The 20,299-nt window shown below is 51.6% G+C and overlaps 2 protein-coding genes across 2 annotated transcripts; one reads left to right on the plus strand and one right to left on the minus strand.

Annotated features, from left to right (window-relative positions):
• Window positions 1-1,631: 1,631 nt before the first annotated feature.
• On the minus strand, window positions 1,632-4,093 carry LOC112873459 (protein NRT1/ PTR FAMILY 7.3-like). The gene is made up of 4 exons (XM_025936405.1): window positions 4,085-4,093; window positions 3,831-3,978; window positions 3,190-3,407; window positions 1,632-3,101 (listed from the first exon to the last, which is right to left on the minus strand). The coding sequence occupies exons 1-4, from the start codon at window positions 4,091-4,093 to the stop codon at window positions 1,632-1,634; spliced, it is 1,845 nt and encodes a 614-aa protein (XP_025792190.1).
• Window positions 4,094-5,631: 1,538 nt separating this feature from the next.
• LOC112877244 (protein TORNADO 2-like) lies at window positions 5,632-6,791 on the plus strand. Its single transcript, XM_025941482.1, has one exon. The coding sequence runs from the start codon at window positions 5,810-5,812 to the stop codon at window positions 6,626-6,628; it is 819 nt and encodes a 272-aa protein (XP_025797267.1). The 5' UTR covers window positions 5,632-5,809; the 3' UTR covers window positions 6,629-6,791.
• Window positions 6,792-20,299: the final 13,508 nt, after the last annotated feature.

Here is a 20,299-nt window from a genome sequence, read left to right on the forward strand (position 1 = left end):
TGCTGCAGTGACCTTAATTGTGATGTACAAGCATCAAATGGAATTGGTATAAGACCCACTAATGCCAACTACTAGTGACAGTGCAGGATGTGATGTTAACTTGTTTTGGTCTATTTTGGTAGAAGCTAACATATGATGTGTAGCTGAGCTTTTGCTGAGTATTTTGTGATTTTGTGAGTGTGTGATGATGGCATGTAGGCATGATACAATATTGCCATCTAGATTATCTGTAGGCATGATGATGTGGTGGTGACATGTTTGCCCTATGCAAAATGGACTTGTGCTGAGCAAATGGTTGTTGGAAATATGATCCATACATTGTTGATACAATCATATAATCCAATTTGGCTCGATTGAACTGTGATTGCTAAAGCAATGATTTTGTTTGTATTTTCCTGGTTCTGTGCAAATATATTCTTGCTAATTTAATTGCTGGAAATGAATTAACTTGGCAATTTACTGCCAGGGAAATTAGAATTATCTTGGCGAGACTAGCCGCCAAGTTAAATCTGTTTTACCTTGGCAGTTGAAGGCCACCAAGGAAACAAGTTAAGTTGGCGGAGACCAGCTGCTAAGCAAAGTTGTTTACTTGGCTGTTCACGGCTGCTAAGGAAATAACTTAAGTTGGGGGGCGGCACCGACCGTCAATAAAATAGTTTAAGTTGGCGGGGAGCGGCCACCAAGAAAATAGTTTAAGTTGGCGGGGAGCGGCCACCAAGAAAATAGTTTAAGTTGGCGGGGAACGACTGCCAAGGAAAGAATTTAAGTTGGCGGGGAGGGACTGCCAAGAAAAATAATTTAATTGGCGGGATCCGGCCGGCAAAAATATAAATTTATTTGGCGGTTTGAACATTTTCTTGGCGTATGGTTAGCTTGGCGGCCAAACCGCCAAGAAAATAATCCTTAGCTGTCAGTTGCCAAGTATATCGACTTTCTTTAGCTCTCTGTACTTGGCGGACTTTGCTTAGTGGTCGGCCACCAAGGACATTTACCTTGGCAGTTTACCTATATTCCTTGGCGGGTTTGCACCGCCAAGATAAATCTGGTTTCTGGTAGCGAAGGGAGGTGTAGTTGATATGGATTATTTAAGCTACTATAGGCCGTTAGATCTTCATAAAAACCAGGACTAAAGGGTCTGTGATGCTAGAAAAATTATGCACCCCGCAGGATTTGAACCTGAGATGCCTCACGCATAGCTTCCTTACCATCCCACTTACCCAACACATATGACTCTAGTTGGGATGCTTTCATTTTGAAACTAACCCGTGGAGGACCACCAACCGAGATTAAAGGGTGACCCTTTAGTCTGGGTTGGTGGTACCAACTGGGACTAAAAAGTTTTGAACTGCAGCTACTAACCGTGACTAAAGAGCCCCATGCCCCCTAGCCGTTGAATCCGGGACAAATGCCTAGGGTCTGTGGCCGGGGCAAATATCAAAAAACCAATAACGGTTTCAGTGCTGGTGTATCTATCTAGACATAGCATATATCTATCTATATATATATATAGATATATAGTAAAATTTATATAAATCAAATGACCTTTATAATTTGGAACAGAACGAATACGAGCGAAGGTATCCATCCAATCCATAATTCCATACATTGCATCATATATATGTAGTAGCTAACTATATATACATTTCATGATCAGCTGGGGATGCGTTCTCATCTGCTCCTGCAGGTTTGATGAGTGGAGCAGGTCTATACCTCTTTGCAAAGATCACGTACGCCAACAGATCCATGGCGTTGAGCGCCGCTATGACGAAGAAGAACCTGTCCACGTGGCCTTGGTTGAGATCTTGAGGTATCCAGCACCCAGCTGCTTGGCCGCCTTTGCAGGTGATGGCCATCACCACAGTAACCAGAAGGCTGCTTGCAAAGTTGCCAGCTGACATGGAGGCGACGCTCATGGCGCTCCCGAGGCTTTTTAGGCCCTCGGGGAGCTGGTCGTTGAAGAACTCCGTCATAGTGACGTACATGAACACCTCGGACGCTCCGATCAGCACGTACTGGGGGATCTGCCAAAGGATGGTCAGGGAGCTGGACGACGACGGTTGTGTCAGCGTCGTCGCATGCTTGAGCCTCTGCTGTTCCACCAGACCGGACGTGATCATGGCTAGTGTGGAGATGACAAGCCCAACGCCCATCCTCTCCAACTCGGTAGGCTCTCGTGACACGACCTTGGACACGATCCTGGCAATGCAAAAGCTGTAGATGAACACAAAGGCCGTCACGCCCAGTATCTCGAAAACGCCCATCCCGGCAGCAGGGATCTTGAGACCCCAGAGGGAGGCGTCCATGGCCTGTGCCTGCTCGATGAATACGGATGACATCTGCGAGTAGGCGGTGGAGTAGAGGATGCTGCACACCCATATTGGAGCCAGCCGCAGGATGCACTTGAGCTCTTCCACTTGAGTAACAGTGCAGAGGCTCCATGACTGGCGCTGATGCCTTGTTGGTGGAGTAGAAGTAGTAACCACCACCGCTGCCTTGTCCAGACACCTGAAATCTGGTGTGTGCAGCAGCATCTTATTCTTCTTCTTAATCTTGGCTGCATCCTCGTCGTTCCCATAATCAGCCTCCTCGTACAGATCCTGTGCTTGCTGCGGAGTCTTGACATGCCTGTTCTTTGTCGCGGCAACAATGACCTGGCAAACGCTGACGATAGCGTTGCCGTTGGGCAGGAAGTGCCGGTACCTGAGGGTTCCGAGCGCGAACAGGACGACACCAACGAGCGCCACCGCGGTGGAGATCCAGAATGCCAGGACCCACTGGCCCTTGTCCTCCATGTATGCCAGGGCGGTGACGGCGAGCACGCCCCCCAGGTTGTTGGCGACGAAGAAGTAGCCAAAGAAGGCGGACTTTGATTTCCTTTCGCCTGCGTCGATCTCATCAAACTGGTCGGCGCCGAACGTCGTGGCGGCAGGCTGGTAGGCTCCGGTTCCCAGCGCGATCTGGTAGATCGAGATGTAGAAGACGAGCGACTCGGCTCTTGTTGGTGGCCTGCAGTGCTGTGCTTGTCTCCCGGCCTCTCCGTGTCTGAAGTCGCAGGATCTCTCAAGGAACAGATGGGAGGCTATGGAGAGCTCCACCAAACCCTGTTTGGTTTTAATTTGCATTATTGTTGTTTGTTTAAATGGTCTCGATCTCAATTGATTAAGCAAAGCAAAGCTAAATTAAACTCACTGCGAGGAAGATGATCTGGAAGATGGTGCAGGCCTTGTATCTTCCCCAGTAGGAGTCGCTGACGAGAGCCCCGACGATGGAGAAGACGTAGGTGGTGCCCGCCCAGTTGTTGGCTCGGTTGGCGGCGTCGGCGTTGTCCAGCGTCATCACCACCGCCATGAACGTCACCAGGTTCGTCCCCACGCAGTTGACGGCGAACGTCACCAGAGTCTGGTTCGCTGCCCAGCCCGGCCGACCGGTCATCGTACGGTAGGGTATGTATAATATATATATATATATTTTATTCTACACGTAGAATGTATCTAATCTGAAGAGCATGTACATGAAGTATGTGATCATATTAGAACATCTATAATAGTATATATGTTATATATGTTATATATCCTTTTGAAGTATCTTAGAATTAGTATATAAATATACTCAAAGTGATAAATGAGCATGTTTACATACATATACTAATATATACTGATAGCGAGTGTAGCTAAAACTTCTGGTATAGTTACTTTTGTAGTAACTATTGTAGAATGAATAACTGACAAGCAAGGTAGCGTTTAGCTAGCTAGTTTATTTCCACTGCATGTTGATAGAGAAATTAAACTCCATTAACATGCAGTACAGGAGCATGGAATTAATTAACTTACCCAGCATGAGGAAGCCGGCAAGCCATCCTCCTGATCTGTCTCTGAGGCAGGGCCTGCCGCTCCAATCCACCGACCCATCCTGCGTCGCCGTCCTCGCCGCCCTAGCAGCGGCGGCACAGCCATGCTGCCCATGCTCCTCGTCCTGAACCTGTTACAACAGGGCATGCAGTCGCTCGATCGATGTGATGGATACAGCTGATGAAAGGAAGCGATCGATAGATGGAATAATCAGCGCATGCATGCCAGCCACTTACAGCAGCCATCATATCCTGCCGCAAATGAAATTGTTCGGAGAGCGAGCGAGCGAGCTAGCGAGATGGTTAAGTTCTTGGGACGGGCGGGGATGGCCAGTCGCGCGATCAGAGGATTCAGAGGAGAGGAGTTTGTTCTGTTTGGTACAGAAGATGCTGGATGATGATGTCTGCATGTGGGTGGTGGTAGGTGTTTGTTGTGCGCGCGTGAGACTTCTTGTTGTTGTAGGAAGGAGAGGAGGCCCGGGAGGAGGGCTGCGCCGCGTGCAACGTGGTCGATCGGACAAGGAGATGGCATGCGTGCCGTCGTCTTAATTGCATGCCTGGATTGAATTTCATCAGTATACTATATCCTTGTTAAGAAAGTTCATGATCCCCTGGCCTGCAATCGCATCCCCTGTGGCCTGTGGGTGGGTGCCTAGCTAGATCTGGGCTCTGGCACATTTATCATCGTCCGCAGGCACAAGACACCAATATCCACTGTCTGTCTCCTCCTGCCTGCTCACGTCATGGCCATGGCTTGGCTTGTCTTGCTTGCTTCTCGATCCTTTTGCTTTTTTTAGAAACGGGTTTATATATTACATATAATCCTTAATGTTTACATTCTTACAAAAACACCCTTTGGAAAAAGATAAATTACAACCCAGCCCTTGCAAGAACTTCCCGGTCCTCCTCGTCGCCGGCGATCGGAGCAGCCATCCGCAGCCGATCCCCTTCTCGACGACGAAACACCATATTTTTTCATTGCCACCAAGAGTAGTATATCGAACGTATGACCGCTGAGCATCCTAGCTGAAGATGGCCATCAGTTATCACCTCGCTGGAAGACCAGAGATCTGACGCCTCAAGATCCACCAGAAACTCTGGCTCACCGCACGACGGCAAAACTCAAGAGGGGAACAGAACCACCGAAAAAGGTGAGAACCAAAATCTAACCTAGTTTCTCATCGAATTGGTAGCCATACCTTCCAAATCTTCTGCCGGCGACCACGGAGACAAGGAAGGGATAGAACTTGATGTTGCCGCCGCTCGCGATGTCGGGGAAGCCGCCGGACATGTTGGAGAGGCCCACGCCGAAAGTCGACATGGCGACCTCGTCGCATCCCCGCCGTCGCACGTTGGAGCCGCAGCAGGACAGGAAGGCAAGACTGTGCCTCAGCGCCGGCACGGTCAAATACCTGATGCCGTCACCTTCCGTGCAGGCAGGGAAACCGGCGTAGACGTCGTAGGAGCTGGCCACGAACCAACCTCGACGCATCCACGCCGTCGCTCGCCGGAGATGCAGCGGCACCAGTAGAAGGATCCACGCGGCACCTCCGGCATGGATAAACCTAACCCTAGCTAGTATAGGGTATATACACCGGACGACGGAATCGAAGGATCCTTTTGCTAGTCAAACATACATCGTACATCGATCAAGAATCAATCCAGCAGCCAAATTCCAGCCCATGCGTGTTCTCCTGCAATGACAATGAGAGCCCAAGCGGAAGTGGGCCGGCCAAGTCGAGTTTGCTGTCCGGCTGCGTGCGTGGGAAACTGAAAAGGGAACAGAAAGATGCTTGCCTTGCTTGTTGCCCTTGCCTCCTCCTCGGTCGGTCGAGGAGGGAATGAATTGCAGAGAAAGCAACGCATAAAGGCTGCAGAGCATATATGCTATGCTCTAGCATGAGATTGTGATCGCATCGCACGCCAACACCGACCGTACCACCAATCAAGCAATAATCGCCCATGGCTCTCAACTACTTGGCCGTCGCCGCCATCAACTTGGTCGCCGCGCTGCTCTCCATCCCCGTCATCGCCGCCGGCATCTGGCTGTCTACGCAGCCCGACAACGCCTGCGTCCAGATCCTCCAGTGGCCTGTCATTGCCCTCGGTGTCGCGGTCCTCGCGGTCGGCCTCGCCGGCTTCGTGGGGGCCTTCTGGCGCCTCCCCTGGCTCCTCCTCGCATACCTCGTCGCCATGCTCGCCCTCGTCCTCGCGCTCGCCTGCCTCGCCGCCTTCGTCTTCGCGGTCACCGCCGCCTCCTCGGGCCGCCCGGTCCCCAGCCGGGCCTTCCTTGAGTACGACCTCGACGACTACTCGGGATGGCTGCGCGCCCGCCTGGACGCGCCGGGCCGCTGGGACCGGATCAAGACCTGCCTGGCCGCCACACCCACCTGCTCCGACCTCAATCAGACTGCTGCCTACGCCACAGCGCAGGGCTTCTTCACAGCCGCCTCGCTCAGCCCTCTGCAGTCGGGCTGCTGCAAGCCTCCCACCAGGTGCGGCTACACCTTCGTCACCCCGACCTACTGGATCAGCCCCATCAGCCCCGCCGCCGACCCCGACTGCGCCGCCTGGAGCAACGAGCAGGCCAAGTTCTGCTACTCGTGCGCCTCCTGCAAGGCCGGCCTGCTCCAGAATCTCCGCAGGGAGTGGCGCCGCGCCGACCTCATCCTCGCCGTCGCCGCTGCGGCGCTCCTCGCCGTCTACGCCATGGGCTGCTACGCCTTCCGCACCGCCAAGACCGACGAGCTCTTTCGCCGCTACAGGCAGGGCTACACATAGCCACATAGGCAACGAACCCCACACCGGGTTCCCTCCCTTTTATTTTTGTCACTCACATGCATATGTATTAGCGGGAGTGAGGCTTGCAGCAGCCCGACTGGAGCTGGACTGGTGGGCATTTTCTAGTCCGTCACCTCACATTCGAATTAATATATTTCTCCAACGTTGCTTGCTTGCTTCTTGATCGTCTGTCTCGCTAATCAAGGACGACGTGCCAGCTTGATGTCGCCGCCTCTGGTGAGATTATATATATTAGTTTTGGTTTTAAATGGAGTGTAACCGGTATTTAGCGAATTATAGCCGGTTTTAACGAACTAAATGCTATAGCGTCCGCTATAACCGGCTATTTAAAATTTTAATATTAGCGGGTTGCGATGGAGGAGTGAAATGCATACACACAGGGTGAAGTCAAGAAGTACCACTGGTTATTTAATTTTGGTTTAAGACAGAGATATGGTGAGCGAGCGCACGTCTGCGTCGTGTCATTAGACTAGAAAAAATGTAAAAAAAAAAAGCTGCTGCTGCTACAGTATTTCGCGATCAGACCGGGAGTCCATCCGGACATATTTTTTTGCATTTTAGTCTTTCAGAAAATCTTTTATATTTGGATCCCAGCAGAAAAAATTGTAAAAATAGACTCTTAGCACGGCGTCAAAAACCATAACGCCATCGTATAAGAGCACGACACCGTATCTTTTGGCGCCGTGCTTTTCCACGTAGATGCCAACATGTAAAGGTCAAAAAACACGGCGACGTGCTTTACTGCACGGCGTCAAAGATCGTGGCGCTGCGCTGCAGGCTGAGGTAAAGACGTGCAGTGCAGAGAGAGAGCTTATAGGGAACATGACTGTGACTGTTGGACTAGTCACGTTGGGAAGAAAATCATAGCATCTCCGCGTGAGTGGGTGCTCATCCGTAGCGAAGGTCCGTGCCGCACTGATATGTCTCGGTTTATGTGCAATAACTTTATTCTAATTAAAAAAATTATTTCGCAAAGCAATAATCCAAATCAAATTCAGATAACACCGTAACAATCCTTACAAAATAATTTTTTAAAATATTTTTTTAGAACATACTTTGTTCTTATGATATTTAATTTTATTTTCGGCATACTTATCTTCAAACAGTCTCTCCTATGATGAATATTTTTACGTCTTCTTAGTAATAATTTTTATTTTATCTTTGAGTGTTCCCCTTTGATGCACTGACGGCATCGAAGTACCAACATAGTATTAGTACCGGATTATCTTTTTATGCAGGTACTTTTAAGATGGATGGAAAGATCCAAGGACGCTTTAGTACCGGGTGGTAACAATATCTAGCCTTTGGTACCAGGATAGCACCCGGTGATTATACCACCCGGTACCAATATCTAGCCTTTGGTACCGGGTGGTGTTACCATCCGGTTAACAACATCCGATACTAAGGGATCCTTCATGGGTTAAGTATCTCTTAATTACAAATGTTGTGTAGATGAGATGGTAATAAAGGTATGCGCGAGCCAAGAGGTCGCGGGTTCGCGGTATCATTTGGAAAACTTGTGCCTAAAGCCTTACCAACCGGTACCATTTTTCTAGTAGCGATTGCTCCATGCATGCGAGCATACACTGCGACTGACAAGCCGTAGGATAGAAGTCCGATCTTCTTCTCTTCTGCAATGCATGCATTCATATTCGCTGATATTTGGAGTGCAACATATACTGCATTCTGGAACAGACGATGGCATCATTAGTTCCGGTGCAGATCCTGTGCTGGTGCGCACGCAATATTTGCCTCACGGCCTGCTGGCTGGCTGGTCTGGGTGAGTTCCTCCAGCAGCTACATATGGACGGACGGAGGCTCGCGGTGGCTTTGGCTTCCCGTGTTGGCAAAAATCAAGTATCGCGGAAGCTACAGGATCATACTAGCATTATTTGATTTAACAATTAAAAGTAATTTTTAGAGGCATATTTTACACGTTCAATTAAATATGTTCACAAGTGAACTTTACGGCCGCGGTAAAAATTCATGCATTCACACTCTCCATGCACGCAGTATGCATGCGTGAATTTTACTACACGCAAGAGCAAGCACTATTATAGGGCGGGTAGCATTTAAGGCGTGCATGCATCTATCTCATCTCTAACCAAAAAAAAAAAATACTCCTTAGCCCTACTGCCCTTGGAGTATATTCGTGCGCGCGGCACCTACGGCCCTACCCTACCCTCTCCTTTAGCCCTTGCTAGGCCACAGCACTATGATTGCCTGCACTGCCTAAGTTCCTTCTTCAGTACTGCTTGCTACCGCTGCTAGTCGCCCTCACGCCCGGAGAAAGTGCCTCAGCCTGCAGCATGGCAGCACGGCGCCGTGTCTCTAAACCTCTCAAGGTTGGCATCACGTGAAAAAGCACGGCCCTAAAGTTTACGGCGCGGCGCTGTTATACAACGGCACCATAACTTTTGACGCTGTGCTAACTTCCATTTCTGCAATTCTTTCCGCCGGGTTTAAATATAAAAAAACTTTTCAACAAAGAACTAAAATACAAAAAATATGCTCCATGCGGTTGTGGTGCGACTGTGGGAGCCGGGCAGCTAAGGAGGCACCGCTTCGCTGAAATGATACGTCGTGTCACTTCATCTTCCGCCGGCAGCCCAGCAGTCAGTTACCCTCCACTGGCTTTAGGCTGTCTCCAGCGAGGATCTCTAAAACACGTGCGGTACTCTTAATATGCAGTTTACTGTTGCGCCTGTACCGCTCCAGCGGCAGCCTCCATCGCGCCTGGTAAAATGGGGGATCTCCATCGCGTCCCGCACACAGACGGCCACGAGCGCCGTCCTCCATCCCGGGCGCCCTCCAGCGGATCTCCAGCTGCCTCTTCCGCGCGGGCGCGGGAGGAAACAGCCGGGGAGGGGAAAGCCACGGCCGCCGTCGGGTCGGCGGTGGGGGAGGGCCTGCCGGGTGCGGCGGGTCGGCGCGGGCGAGTAGATCTGGAAGAGGGGCGGCGGGGCCAGATCGGCAGGAGGCGCAGGAGCGGCGGACGCGTCTCGGTCCACCGCGGCGTTGCGCTGGAGGGCCTCCGCGCGGCGGCTGGGGCGTGCGCACGGGGAGAAGGGAGTCCCGGCTGGCGTCATCCATCCTGGTCGCCCACGGCCGCATCTTCACCAGGTGATTCCGCGCGGCCGCAGGAGGAAGCAGCCGAGCAGGGTCCCCGGCACGCGGCGGATCTGAAGGACTGCGACAGTTCCTCCTTCGGGCCCGGCCGAGGGGAAGGCGAGAGTGACTCCCGGCCGTCATCTGCAAAGGGAGGGGGCAGCGGCGAAGGGAGACGAAAGAGGCGGCGGTCGGCACGCCCTCGACGGCGGTTCATCTCCAGATCCGCGGATATCCCGTCTTCCTCGAAGCGGCGCCGGAGGGGAAGGTATACCTCTCGTACTTGGATGAAGTGCTCCGGATTTTCTATTAATGATTTGATTTTCTTAAGTGATTAGAAGTTTGACTTCAGGCAGATAATAAGATTGTACTTGTGTTTGTTAAATTTGATGGCAAAAAGATTGTTTTGTGATTGCCGGGGTTGAGCAGTCGGTTCATGTTTATACTTTTCTTGCTGTGTACCTGATGAGATTTTCCCCTAAAGGTCAAGTTGTGTTTACAGAGGGATTTCCTTGTCAAAATATATTGATCAAACACTACTTTCTTCCTCCGGAGAATATGTGAACTTATAATTAGTCTTGGACTATGTTATCACGGCTCACATTACCAGCAAAGGGGCCTATACCTCCTAAAAATAAAAGGACTACGAATCGTTCAACTTTACATGGGGAACTTAGATTTACTAGGTATGGTCAGTTCATCTTAAAGCTGGACCATTTCATCTAGCATGTTAGATAACAGTTGTCATTCTCTCAGTTGAAGGACTTGAAGCCAACATGCTCCTCTTGTAATAGGCCAGTATGTTTTAGTAATTGAAATTGTTGCAAATATAGGAAGCAGAAAAATTACCATATTCTGCAATGCAGGACACATATGACAAGTACAATCCCACATTTCCACTAACATGAGCACCTAACAGGACATGACTTTTGTAAGAGTTGATTGTATGGTTCCATCTAGAATTCTGAATTTCCTCTTATGACACTAGGCTGGCTCTGGTCTATGTGGCTTTAAGTTTAGATCATCTTTGTGATCGTATATCTGAAGCTATGCTGCACAAAGTGAATGCTGGTGTGGGGCACATTTGATGTTAACCTTGCATGCAACATGTAGCTCATAACTTCTGCTTAGTTAATATAACAGTTATTTTTGCTGCTACCTTCCACATAAATATTTCAGTGGACCTAGTCTTTTATATTCTGGAAAAATAAAAATATGTTGTCATGCAAATGAAGTATATTATGATTGAAACTGCAATAACTCTGTACAAGATAAGGAGCAATGCTACAACTGCAATCCTTGAGATGCAACATTTGTGATATGTCAAACCTGGAACTACAATTGCATAGCATACCATGATTCTCATACACTACACTATTGACAGTTACAAAGCATGAAAGCAAACATGCCATATCCAGGATGTAACTGATATGCATCAATATCCTGATACAAACTAACAAATCCATCCCAGTTCTCACTTAATCTGGATTTGCCATAGATATCCTGATACAATCCTGTGCCCATAGATGTTTTAATCATTTACTAATAAATATGTTTCATAGCAAGAAAACCTCAAGCATAAGTGTTTATCAGCGCCGTATTAATGAATCATTCAAAGTAACTTTGACAAAGTGACAGGTATGTAAATCAAAATGAAGTCACTTCAGGTTCTAAAACTTCCTTTAGTAATGAGCAATGATTCTGACTAAGCATGCTCATCAAGCATATATAGCCGGCGCAAGAGTAACAGCTTTACATCAACACATAGATTGAGCGAAAGAGCTATCATTATTATTTTGCCATATATATCTCTTTTGTAGTGTAAGTCTGACAACTTTTTGTGGTTTTTGATTTGTAGGGTCATGGACCGCGTGACCAATTACGCCATGCAAGGATGCAGCAGCAATGACGAGAGAGAGGAGGTTGAAGCTGCTGCCAGGATGGGATCCTTCCATCCATATGGAATGCCGCCACCAGTACCTCCTTATTTTTACCCTCCTCCACCAACCGTGCCGCCTCCAGTAGGACCCCCAATGCAGCATGTCAGTGAAGCTCCGAGGGTCCGAGTGGTCGAGCCCGATGCTGGGAAAAGTGGTGCTAAGGTCAAGCTTCCCAATTTCAATCCCGAAGAGGACGTAAACCTGACAAAGTGGTGGCTAAACATAAGTACTGACCCGGTTGTCAATACCGGGCAGCGGAAAGAAGGGTTTTGGTTACGGATCATGAAAGGCTACAACTCATCTCGAGGGGTTTACCCGGAGAGGTCTCAGAAGTCGCTCACGACTCGTTGGGACTACATCAAAGAGTGCTACACCAAGTTTTCGGAGTTCTACAGTGCCGTTCTGCGTTTGAATCCCAGCGGCATGTCGGACGCGGACAAGGTACTTGACATGCTTCTCAAGTTCTGTACGGTTGCATTCATGGACAACATGGACCTGCATTTCACTTATATACAGATAACCAATTTATACAATTGATACCCCTTCATTTTTCTGTATTCTGAGCATCTGCAGACGACGGAGGCAATGGCTCGGTATGCTGCGGCATTGCAGAAGCCTTTCACCTAGATGCACTCCTGGAAGTTATTGAAGGATGAGCCAAAGTGGGAGGCGTGCATTGGGGCTCACTCCAAGGTACATGTGCTTGACGACGACTCCTCCGATGCAGCAGCTGGCGGTGCCAACGGAGTGGGCGGTCTAGCCGAGTCCGATGCCCCGGCCTCCAGCGGGAGCAAGAGGCCGATTGGGAGGGATTCCAGTAAATCAGCGAGCAAAAAGGCCGCCACGTCGTCGTCCTCGTCGGAATACATTTCACAAATGAATGATATGTGGGGCAACAAGCTGTCATTAATAAAGGAGAGTCATGCTGAGATTGCCACCCACCACGCCACGATGGCTGTGCTGCAGGAGAGGAAGATCAGTACGGACAGGGAGCTGCAGGAGATGAAGATGTCTACGGAAAGGGAGCTGGAGGAACGTCGTCTGGCGCTTGAGGAGAGTCGGCTGGCAATGGAGGCGAGTCGGCTGGAGATGGAGAAGAGTGACAGGGAGAGTCGGATGGAGATGCAGCGGTCTCGGGCCGCCAAGGAAGAACGCGCGGAAGAGGAACGTATTCTTAGTATAGATCTCGACAGGTGCTCGCCAGCGCTACGACTGTTCTACAAGCGACAGCAGGAGCAGATCCTTGCAAAGTACTCGTTGCCTCCTCCGTGACTGCTATCGGACTTCCGAACTCTGTGTTGTCTGTATTATTTGAGAGCTTTGTGTACGATTCCGGAACTTTGCGTGCATTGTTGTTCTTAGAACTACTGTTACCTGTTTGAGAACTTTAAGTGTTGAGTGTTGTATGAAGTGCGAGAACTATTGTTTAAATGAACTGTGTGCTGGAAATTTGAGATGCCGCTTGCGTGCCCAAACTGTGTGTACAACTATTGTGCTTGTTACATAGATATGTGTGGTTCGAAATCTTTTGTGATTGCAGCTTGTACGAGCATGCAGCACAAGGAATCGTACTATTGAACTGGAAAACAATCTGGAAAACACTTATCAATCTGGAAAACACGGTTATTTCCAAAAGTCTTTGTAAGCGTGCGCACAAGGAATCAAGTGCAGAGATTTAGGTTTCCTTCAATTAATCAGCAGGGAATCGGTGCACATTGTGGAGGGCCTAATGGTCGTTATACAAGTTGTAGGATTTGAGTTTATATGCATTTGAGAAATATTAATGATGAGTGCAAATGTAAAACAAATCTTAGATAATCTTAGTCACAACGATTGCAGCGACCGAATGGGTCGCTGGCTAAGCAAAGCAGTAGTTACTAGTTTCCATTATATGTGTTGCGTTCATCTCGCGTATGTCAGGGTCTTGCTACCCGTAAGGGCGAAATGGAATTCTGATCTGAGCTGAGGCCTGTGATGCCTTTTCTTCTTGCGCCATTTTACAGTGCACCATCTTGAGCTGCTCATTTTATCAGCCTTGCTCAGTTCTTAGGAAAAGTAATGCACAACAAAGTCCAACTCGGTATCTCACATCCATTTTTCCAAATACGTGGATAGCCAGATTTCATTACCAGAAATGAAATCACAGTACAGTACAGCGGACTGAACCGACCATTTAGCAGCCAGGCCAAGCACAAAGGGGCGCAGCTGAAACGTACAACCCACTGGCAAACTTCCAGAGTTCCTCTCAGCATCACAAGAATTTTTACAAAACGACACAAGAGCAGCAAGGTCTCAAAATCGCAAGAGGTTAAGCGAGAATTTAGTCTCTCAGGTGTACTTCTGCCAACCACTACTTCTATCCCTGGTACAACAAAATTCTGAGAAACTGCAAACTATTAGAAAAAACAAGGATGCGCAAATAGGTTGCATAACCATATAAACATCCAACGAAGAAGTAAGGAAGCAGCAGTGTACAAATATTTTCTAATAGCCTAAGAACATTAGGTAGACACTAGGGCACTAAACACTCAAAATAGTGCTTGAAACAGTCTTGTATTCTATAGGCAATCCTTTGATCGATTCCCATTGACAGCAGGTTCATTTGCAACTACCCAGGAGGAAGCAGCTTCCTTTCTGAAAAGTATATGTTTAACACCTAAATGGCTATATTACTTAATTTGCAGGAATAAGAAATTGCATTTCACCACTTTGTGTTGATGAAAAACATCCAAACATGCAGACTAATGATATATTTTATTATTGATCAGTCAACATTCACAAAATCAGGTGCTCATCATTTGCAACGTTAAACAATGAATAAAGAGGCATTATGCACAATGATAACTGACTTTTCTTTGCAGATTGGTGTATCGGGATTTGGTCTCTTAGTAAGTAGTAGTCAACTAAGATTAGCATCATGAATGTAGACACTTGCCCAGCAAAGAGCTCCATTCTATCCATTGGTCTCCTTTGGTTCTGTATAATGTATAGCCCAACATAATTGACCATCATTCTTAGTTACTAAATACAGGGTCATTAGGTATATATTGTTGCCTTCAGTTTTAGCCCTTTCTTTGGTTCAACCTTTACAGATATTGCAAGACAGGGATTGACTTGAGCTTTGCTGAACAAGCACCACTACCACCACCATCTAAAGGTGGTGCCAACAATTTTTTTAAAGAAAAAAAAGTGATTAGAGCATCAGAATGCAAAAGGTAAATGGTCCACGGCTGCTAAGAAACAAAAATAAGATGGATGCTTATTTAGTTTAATGAAAATCTGCCCTCCCCCCCCCTCCCGGGTGATCGTGTACAACTGGAATAGTATGACAATTATCAGTGCATAGCATGTATGATAATTTCACATTTGGAACAAAGTAGTACCTATCGGGATTTGGCGTGCATGGGGTCACACATGTGGCACATCCGTCGCACTGGTAAGCCTCGACCCATGTAGGTTCCAATTATGCACAATTAGGTCCGACTGCAGGCGAAAATGGACATCACGATCTCGTAGCCGGTGATGTGCTTGAACAAAAGCATGTCGGTCCCCCAAGTTCCCCGTTGATAGGTCGACATGCTGCCCGGGATTTTCAAAGATGGTGTTCGTTGCCCTGTCGCCCTCGTCCTCGATGATCATGTTGTGCATAATTATGCATGCGGTCATCATATCCCGCACGTCGTCCCTGTCCCATGGATAGGCCGGCCCTCGAATCACTGCCCACCGGGCCTGAAGCACACCAAATGCTCTCTCAATATCCTGTGCAGTCCGGACGCTGGATGAAATAAGGATCCACCCTCTGCACCGCGTCGACAATCCGAAGGAACACATGCCGTCGCATACGGAAGCTGCGGAGTCAAAGACAACAAGAATTAGTCCACTCGCCATGAAAACGCAGATAACATTATGTAACACATGCATGCGACGGACCGTTCTCGAAACAGCCGGGACCCATACACCGGCTGGGGAGCGAAGTAGTCTGCCCATATCCGACGGAAACCATCATGGTGATCACGAGGCACGATTTGGCGAGGCACCCTTTCGCGAGGCACTTGGGCACCCTCCATGCACATCGACATGAGGGTGAAGTCCTCCAGATCGTCTAGCTCCATCTCCATATATCGCTGATGTGCTTCTCGCTCCATCTCCGTTTGCTGTAACCAGTCCTCGAAGTCCATAGTGTGGGAGGAGCAGCGCACGATGAGGGAGGCGGCTGGCTGGGCGCTCGAGGCGTCTCCCGCGCGGGGGGCGGTAGGGCGCGGGAGGGGCGGCGCGGGACGGCGCGGGGACGGCGCGGGGCGGCGCGCTGGAGGGGCGGCGCGGGATGGCGCGGGGGCGGCGCGCGGACGGCGCGGGGGCGGCGCGGGACGGCGCGGGGGCGGCGCGCTGGAAGGGCGGCGCGCGGACGGCGCGGGGGCGGCGCGGGACGGCGCGGGGGCGGCGCGCTGGAAGGGCGGCGCGGGACGGCGCGGGGGCGGCGCGCGGGACGGCGCGGGGACGGCGCGGGGCGGCGCGCGGGACGGCGCGGGGCGGCGTGCGGCGGGGCGCCGGGGCGGGGCCGGGGTGGAGGCGGAGGGCGCCGGGGCGCCGTGCGGCGGGCGGAGGGCGCCGGGGCCGGGGCGGAGGGCGCCGGGGCGGGGCCGGGGCGGAGGCGGAGGGCGGCGGGGCGGAGGGCGCCGGGGCGGAGGGCGCCGGGGCCGGGGCCGGGGCGGAGTGCGGCGGGGCGGAGGGCGAAGGCGGAGGGGGTGCCGGCGCGGGGCCGGGGCCGGGGCGGAAGGCGGCGGGGCGGCGTGCGGCGGGGCGGAGGGCGCCGGCGCGGGGCCGGGGCCGGGGCGGAGGGCGCCGTGCGGCGTGCGGCGGGGCGGAGGGCGCCGGGGCGGAGTGCGGCGGGCCGGGGCGGAGTGCGGCAGAGGGGCGCGGGAGGAGGGGCGGTTGGGGAAAGGGCAGTTGGAGGAAATGTAAAAATTGAGATTGTGGGGTATAGAGGATGGAAATAGAGGATGTTGTTGGAGTTAAGTTTGGTATAGAGGATGAAGTTGATGTGGAGGAAAAGGATAGGGGATGAGATCTAGAGGATGTCGCTGGAGATAGTCTTAGTTTACCATCCCTCCCAGCATTCACAGATAAATTTGCAAATTCGCCGTTCTCAAAAAATGAGCTTCGTTGGAATGCTATCCCGCAAATAAATTTTCCTATACTACCATTATCAAACTGAGATACTACGTTACAATGTCTTTTGTCTATTTTTCAATTCAGTTAGGTGTTATTCACTTATCTTCCCCGTGAAAGTTCCCGGATTGCCCATAGGCTATCGATTGAAGGCTCCAATCCGAGCTAGTAAATGAGACCAAGCTTTGCCTGGAACAACGGCCCTTTGCCTGCCTCACGCGTGCATCGCCCTTTGCTGGCCATCCACACGCCCGCCGCCCTCCTGTCCCTCGTCAGCTCCCAGTGCATTGAACTGACAGCTTGCAGCTCTCTACGGCCATCTGCATTTTCTCCATTGAGAAGATCGAGAGTGGAAAATAAAAGAGGTCACGACTGTTTTGCTTTGGGAGAAAGGAAATGACGATTCATTTTATGCCTACATTATTGAAATTTGTGGAGGTTGCTTGTTTGCTGTTTGCTCGGCTCGATTTGATGCATTAGCACATGAACAAGTGCCATGGTTGAAGAGCAGCATGCAGGCGCCAGCGTGCTCACGGTCACCAGGTTGCGGTCGTGGTTCGTGAGGATTAGGATGGGATTCCGGATCCGCGGCCACAGCCCACAGATGCAATCAAGTTTTTTTTAAGGGGAGATGCAATCGAGTTCGGCGGGAGCTAGCTGTTAGCTGCCTCGGAGCCTTCCGCAGCTGGCTGGTGGCGCGACGGCGGCATCCCCGCAGACTGAACGGACGGGAGAAAAACAAGTGGATAAGCTTGGATGTCCCAGCCTCCTAGGGGTATAATCGTCAGCTAACATGGCTAAACAAGGCGGAAGTTATAAAATTATTTGGAAAGAAATGAAAAGGCATTGCAGCGTGGTACCTCAGTTTAATAATGGCAATACAGCGAAACCTGGCAATTCAGCGAACCCCACTTTTGAGCATGCTAAATTTGCAAATTTCTCGCATTCACATATGCTCTCCCGTCTCCAAATGCAGCGCAGCGCCCCTCCCTTCCCTTGACGGCGAGGCCACCCGGGGAGCAGAGTGGAGAAGCCTTGGGTCCATTGTCACTATCACAGTTCCATTCCTCATCCTCGCTCGCGGTCGCGACCACCACAAGATCAGAGTCAATCAAGAAGGCCTCCTGAATCATATCCAGCATCTGCTCTTCAGGTGTCTGCACGGACGGAACACAGCCACCCGCCACGACACCAAGGCACTACAATCGCTGGCGGCATTGGAGTACAAGCTTAGGTACAAGGGCTACGTGCACTTGCTGATCCGGGGAAAAATCCTGAAATATTTTTTGTTTAATTATTTTTCTATAACATGTTCTTTGAAATTCCATTGATGAATTGAGGCCGATATCTACGAGTAGGAAGCAATTTATGAATTCAGGCTTATGGTTCGGGGTGAGGGTTTAGGGTTTGGGGATTGGGGATTGGGGTTCGGGGTTCGGGGGTTTCGGGGTTCGGGTTTCGGGGTTCGGGGGTTCGGGGTTCGGGTTTCGGGTTTCGGGTTCGGGGTTTCGGGGTACGGGTTTCGGGTTTCGGGGTTCGGGTTCGGGGTCGGGGTACGGGGTTTCGGGTTTCGGGTTTCGGGGTTCGGGTACGGGGTTTCGGGGTACGGGTTTCGGGTTCGGGGTTCGGGTCGGGGTACAGGTTTCGGGTTTCGGATTCGGGTCGGGGTTCGAGGTTTGGGGTTTCGGGTTAGGGTTTGGGGTTTGGGGTTGTGACATTCCAAAAATTTGCTAAAGAAATCACACGCTAAAACATTTTCGTCGAAACCCTAATCCTTGAGCCGACACCGAATCCGGCCGCGGCCCCGCTCCTCGTCCTCCTCGCGCAACGTGCGAGCGTCGCGCGCGTGGCCGACCGGCCACGGTCACCACAGCGAATCCCGCCGGCACGCGTCATTTTTCTTTTCTTTTCTTTTCCCCATTTCCTTTTCTTTCTCCTTCTCCTTTTCTTCCCTTTTTCTTTTCCCATTTCTTTTCTCCCCTTTCTCTTCTTCCCTTTCTTCTCCCCTGTTTCCTTCCCTCCTCCCTTCTCCTCCCTCCTCTCTTTCCCCTTCCCCTGCTCCCGAGCACCGCCCGGCTCCCGAGCCACGGCCACCTCCCTCCCCTCGCGCGCACGCACGCCCCTGGGCTCGGCCGCCCGTGCCCATGCGCGCGCGCCCCGCGCGTGCACCACGTGCCGCGCCAACCGCCGTGCCGACCGCCGCTTGCACGCGCACGGCCGAGCCGCGACGCCGCACCGGCCCAGTCCGTGCCGCGCGCGGGCCTTGCCCCGGCCGTGCCGCGACGCACCCGCACGCGCAGCGCGTGGCCGCGCACCGCGCCGTGCCGGCCGCCGCTCGCGCCCCCGCTCTAACCCGCGCCTCGCCGCACCGTGCGCTCACGCGCGCGCCCGGTCCCGCGCGTGCCGCGCCGCCCGTCGCTGGCGCTCCACCCCGCCGCGCGCGCCGTCACGTCCCCGCCACTGTGCCGGCACAGTCCCCACGTACGACACCTCGGCGCCCTTGCCACCTCGCCGCGCCACGACGGCCGCGAGCGGCCAAATGCCATTAATGGCCGCCCGCGACCGCCGCCGGCCGAACTCCCCGCCTCACCGCCTCGGCCGCCTATTAATAGGGCCGAGGGGCACCCCCGGCACCCCACGACCGCCGCCGCACGCCCAGCCCCTCGCCTCCACCGCCCTAACGCCGCCCCCGCCGTACTCCCGAGGCCGCCCCCGCCCGCCCCATCGTCCCACCTCCACGCGCCACCCCGGCCCGAGGTGAGGCCGGGAACCTGTTCCCCGTGCCCCCCTCTCCCTCATCCCCCTTGCCCCGGGCCGCCCTTGGCCCTGGCCGGCCGGCGAGGCTGCCGCCGCCGCCCCACTCCCCTCCTCTGTTTCGGTCACAAGGGGGAGAGGAGGAAGAAGGGGCTTTTGCCCAAAGCCCCCCCTTTTCCTGTTTTTCCCAAAGGAACCCCCCCTATCTACTCCCTTTTGCAAAAGAAGCCCTGCTCTTTCCGTTATTTCAAACCAGACCCCCCATTACATAAACCTAGATATACTTGACATCATTAGCGTGCCCTGAGTATTTCTAGGGTTCGCAAATAGGCCCTTACTCCCTCCAGATAATTACGAATAAGCCCCTGGACCCCTGTTTAACCCTTGAACCCCCTTTAACTCGTTATTTTATGCGCCAAACGACCTCCGATCGACTCAAAACTTTACCACACCCTTTCTAGTATAGTTCTAACCATGCCGTTAAGAAACCACCCAAAAATATTACCCCTATCTCCGTAGCTAAATTATTTCCGATTTAAGCTCAACGATGGAAGCTTTTAGTTCTTTCGCTTGATTGTGTGCCTGTTTGTTTGCGTCATAGGACACGGAGTGAACGAGGAAGGTCCCGACTGTGATCAAGCGAACGAGGACCAGTTCTGCGACCCCGAGCCCGAGGGAC

This window comes from Panicum hallii, chromosome 9 (assembly GCF_002211085.1).
Source record: "Panicum hallii strain FIL2 chromosome 9, PHallii_v3.1, whole genome shotgun sequence".
Lineage (NCBI taxonomy): Eukaryota > Viridiplantae > Streptophyta > Magnoliopsida > Poales > Poaceae > Panicum > Panicum hallii.

What these genes read in the sequence shown, in the direction of transcription:
- LOC112873459 (XM_025936405.1), bottom strand. An exon ending in TGCCGGCTTCCTCATGCTGG is followed by an intron (nt 3,408 to 3,830) that starts GTAAGTTAATTA and finishes CGGGCTGGGCAG; the next exon opens with CGAACCAGACTCTGGTGACG. An exon ending in TCCAGATCATCTTCCTCGCA is followed by an intron (nt 3,102 to 3,189) that starts GTGAGTTTAATT and finishes AAAACCAAACAG; the next exon opens with GGTTTGGTGGAGCTCTCCAT.
- LOC112877244 (XM_025941482.1), top strand. Translation starts at nt 5,810, where the DNA reads ATGGCTCTCAACTACTTGGCCGTCGCCGCCATCAACTTGGTCGCCGCG.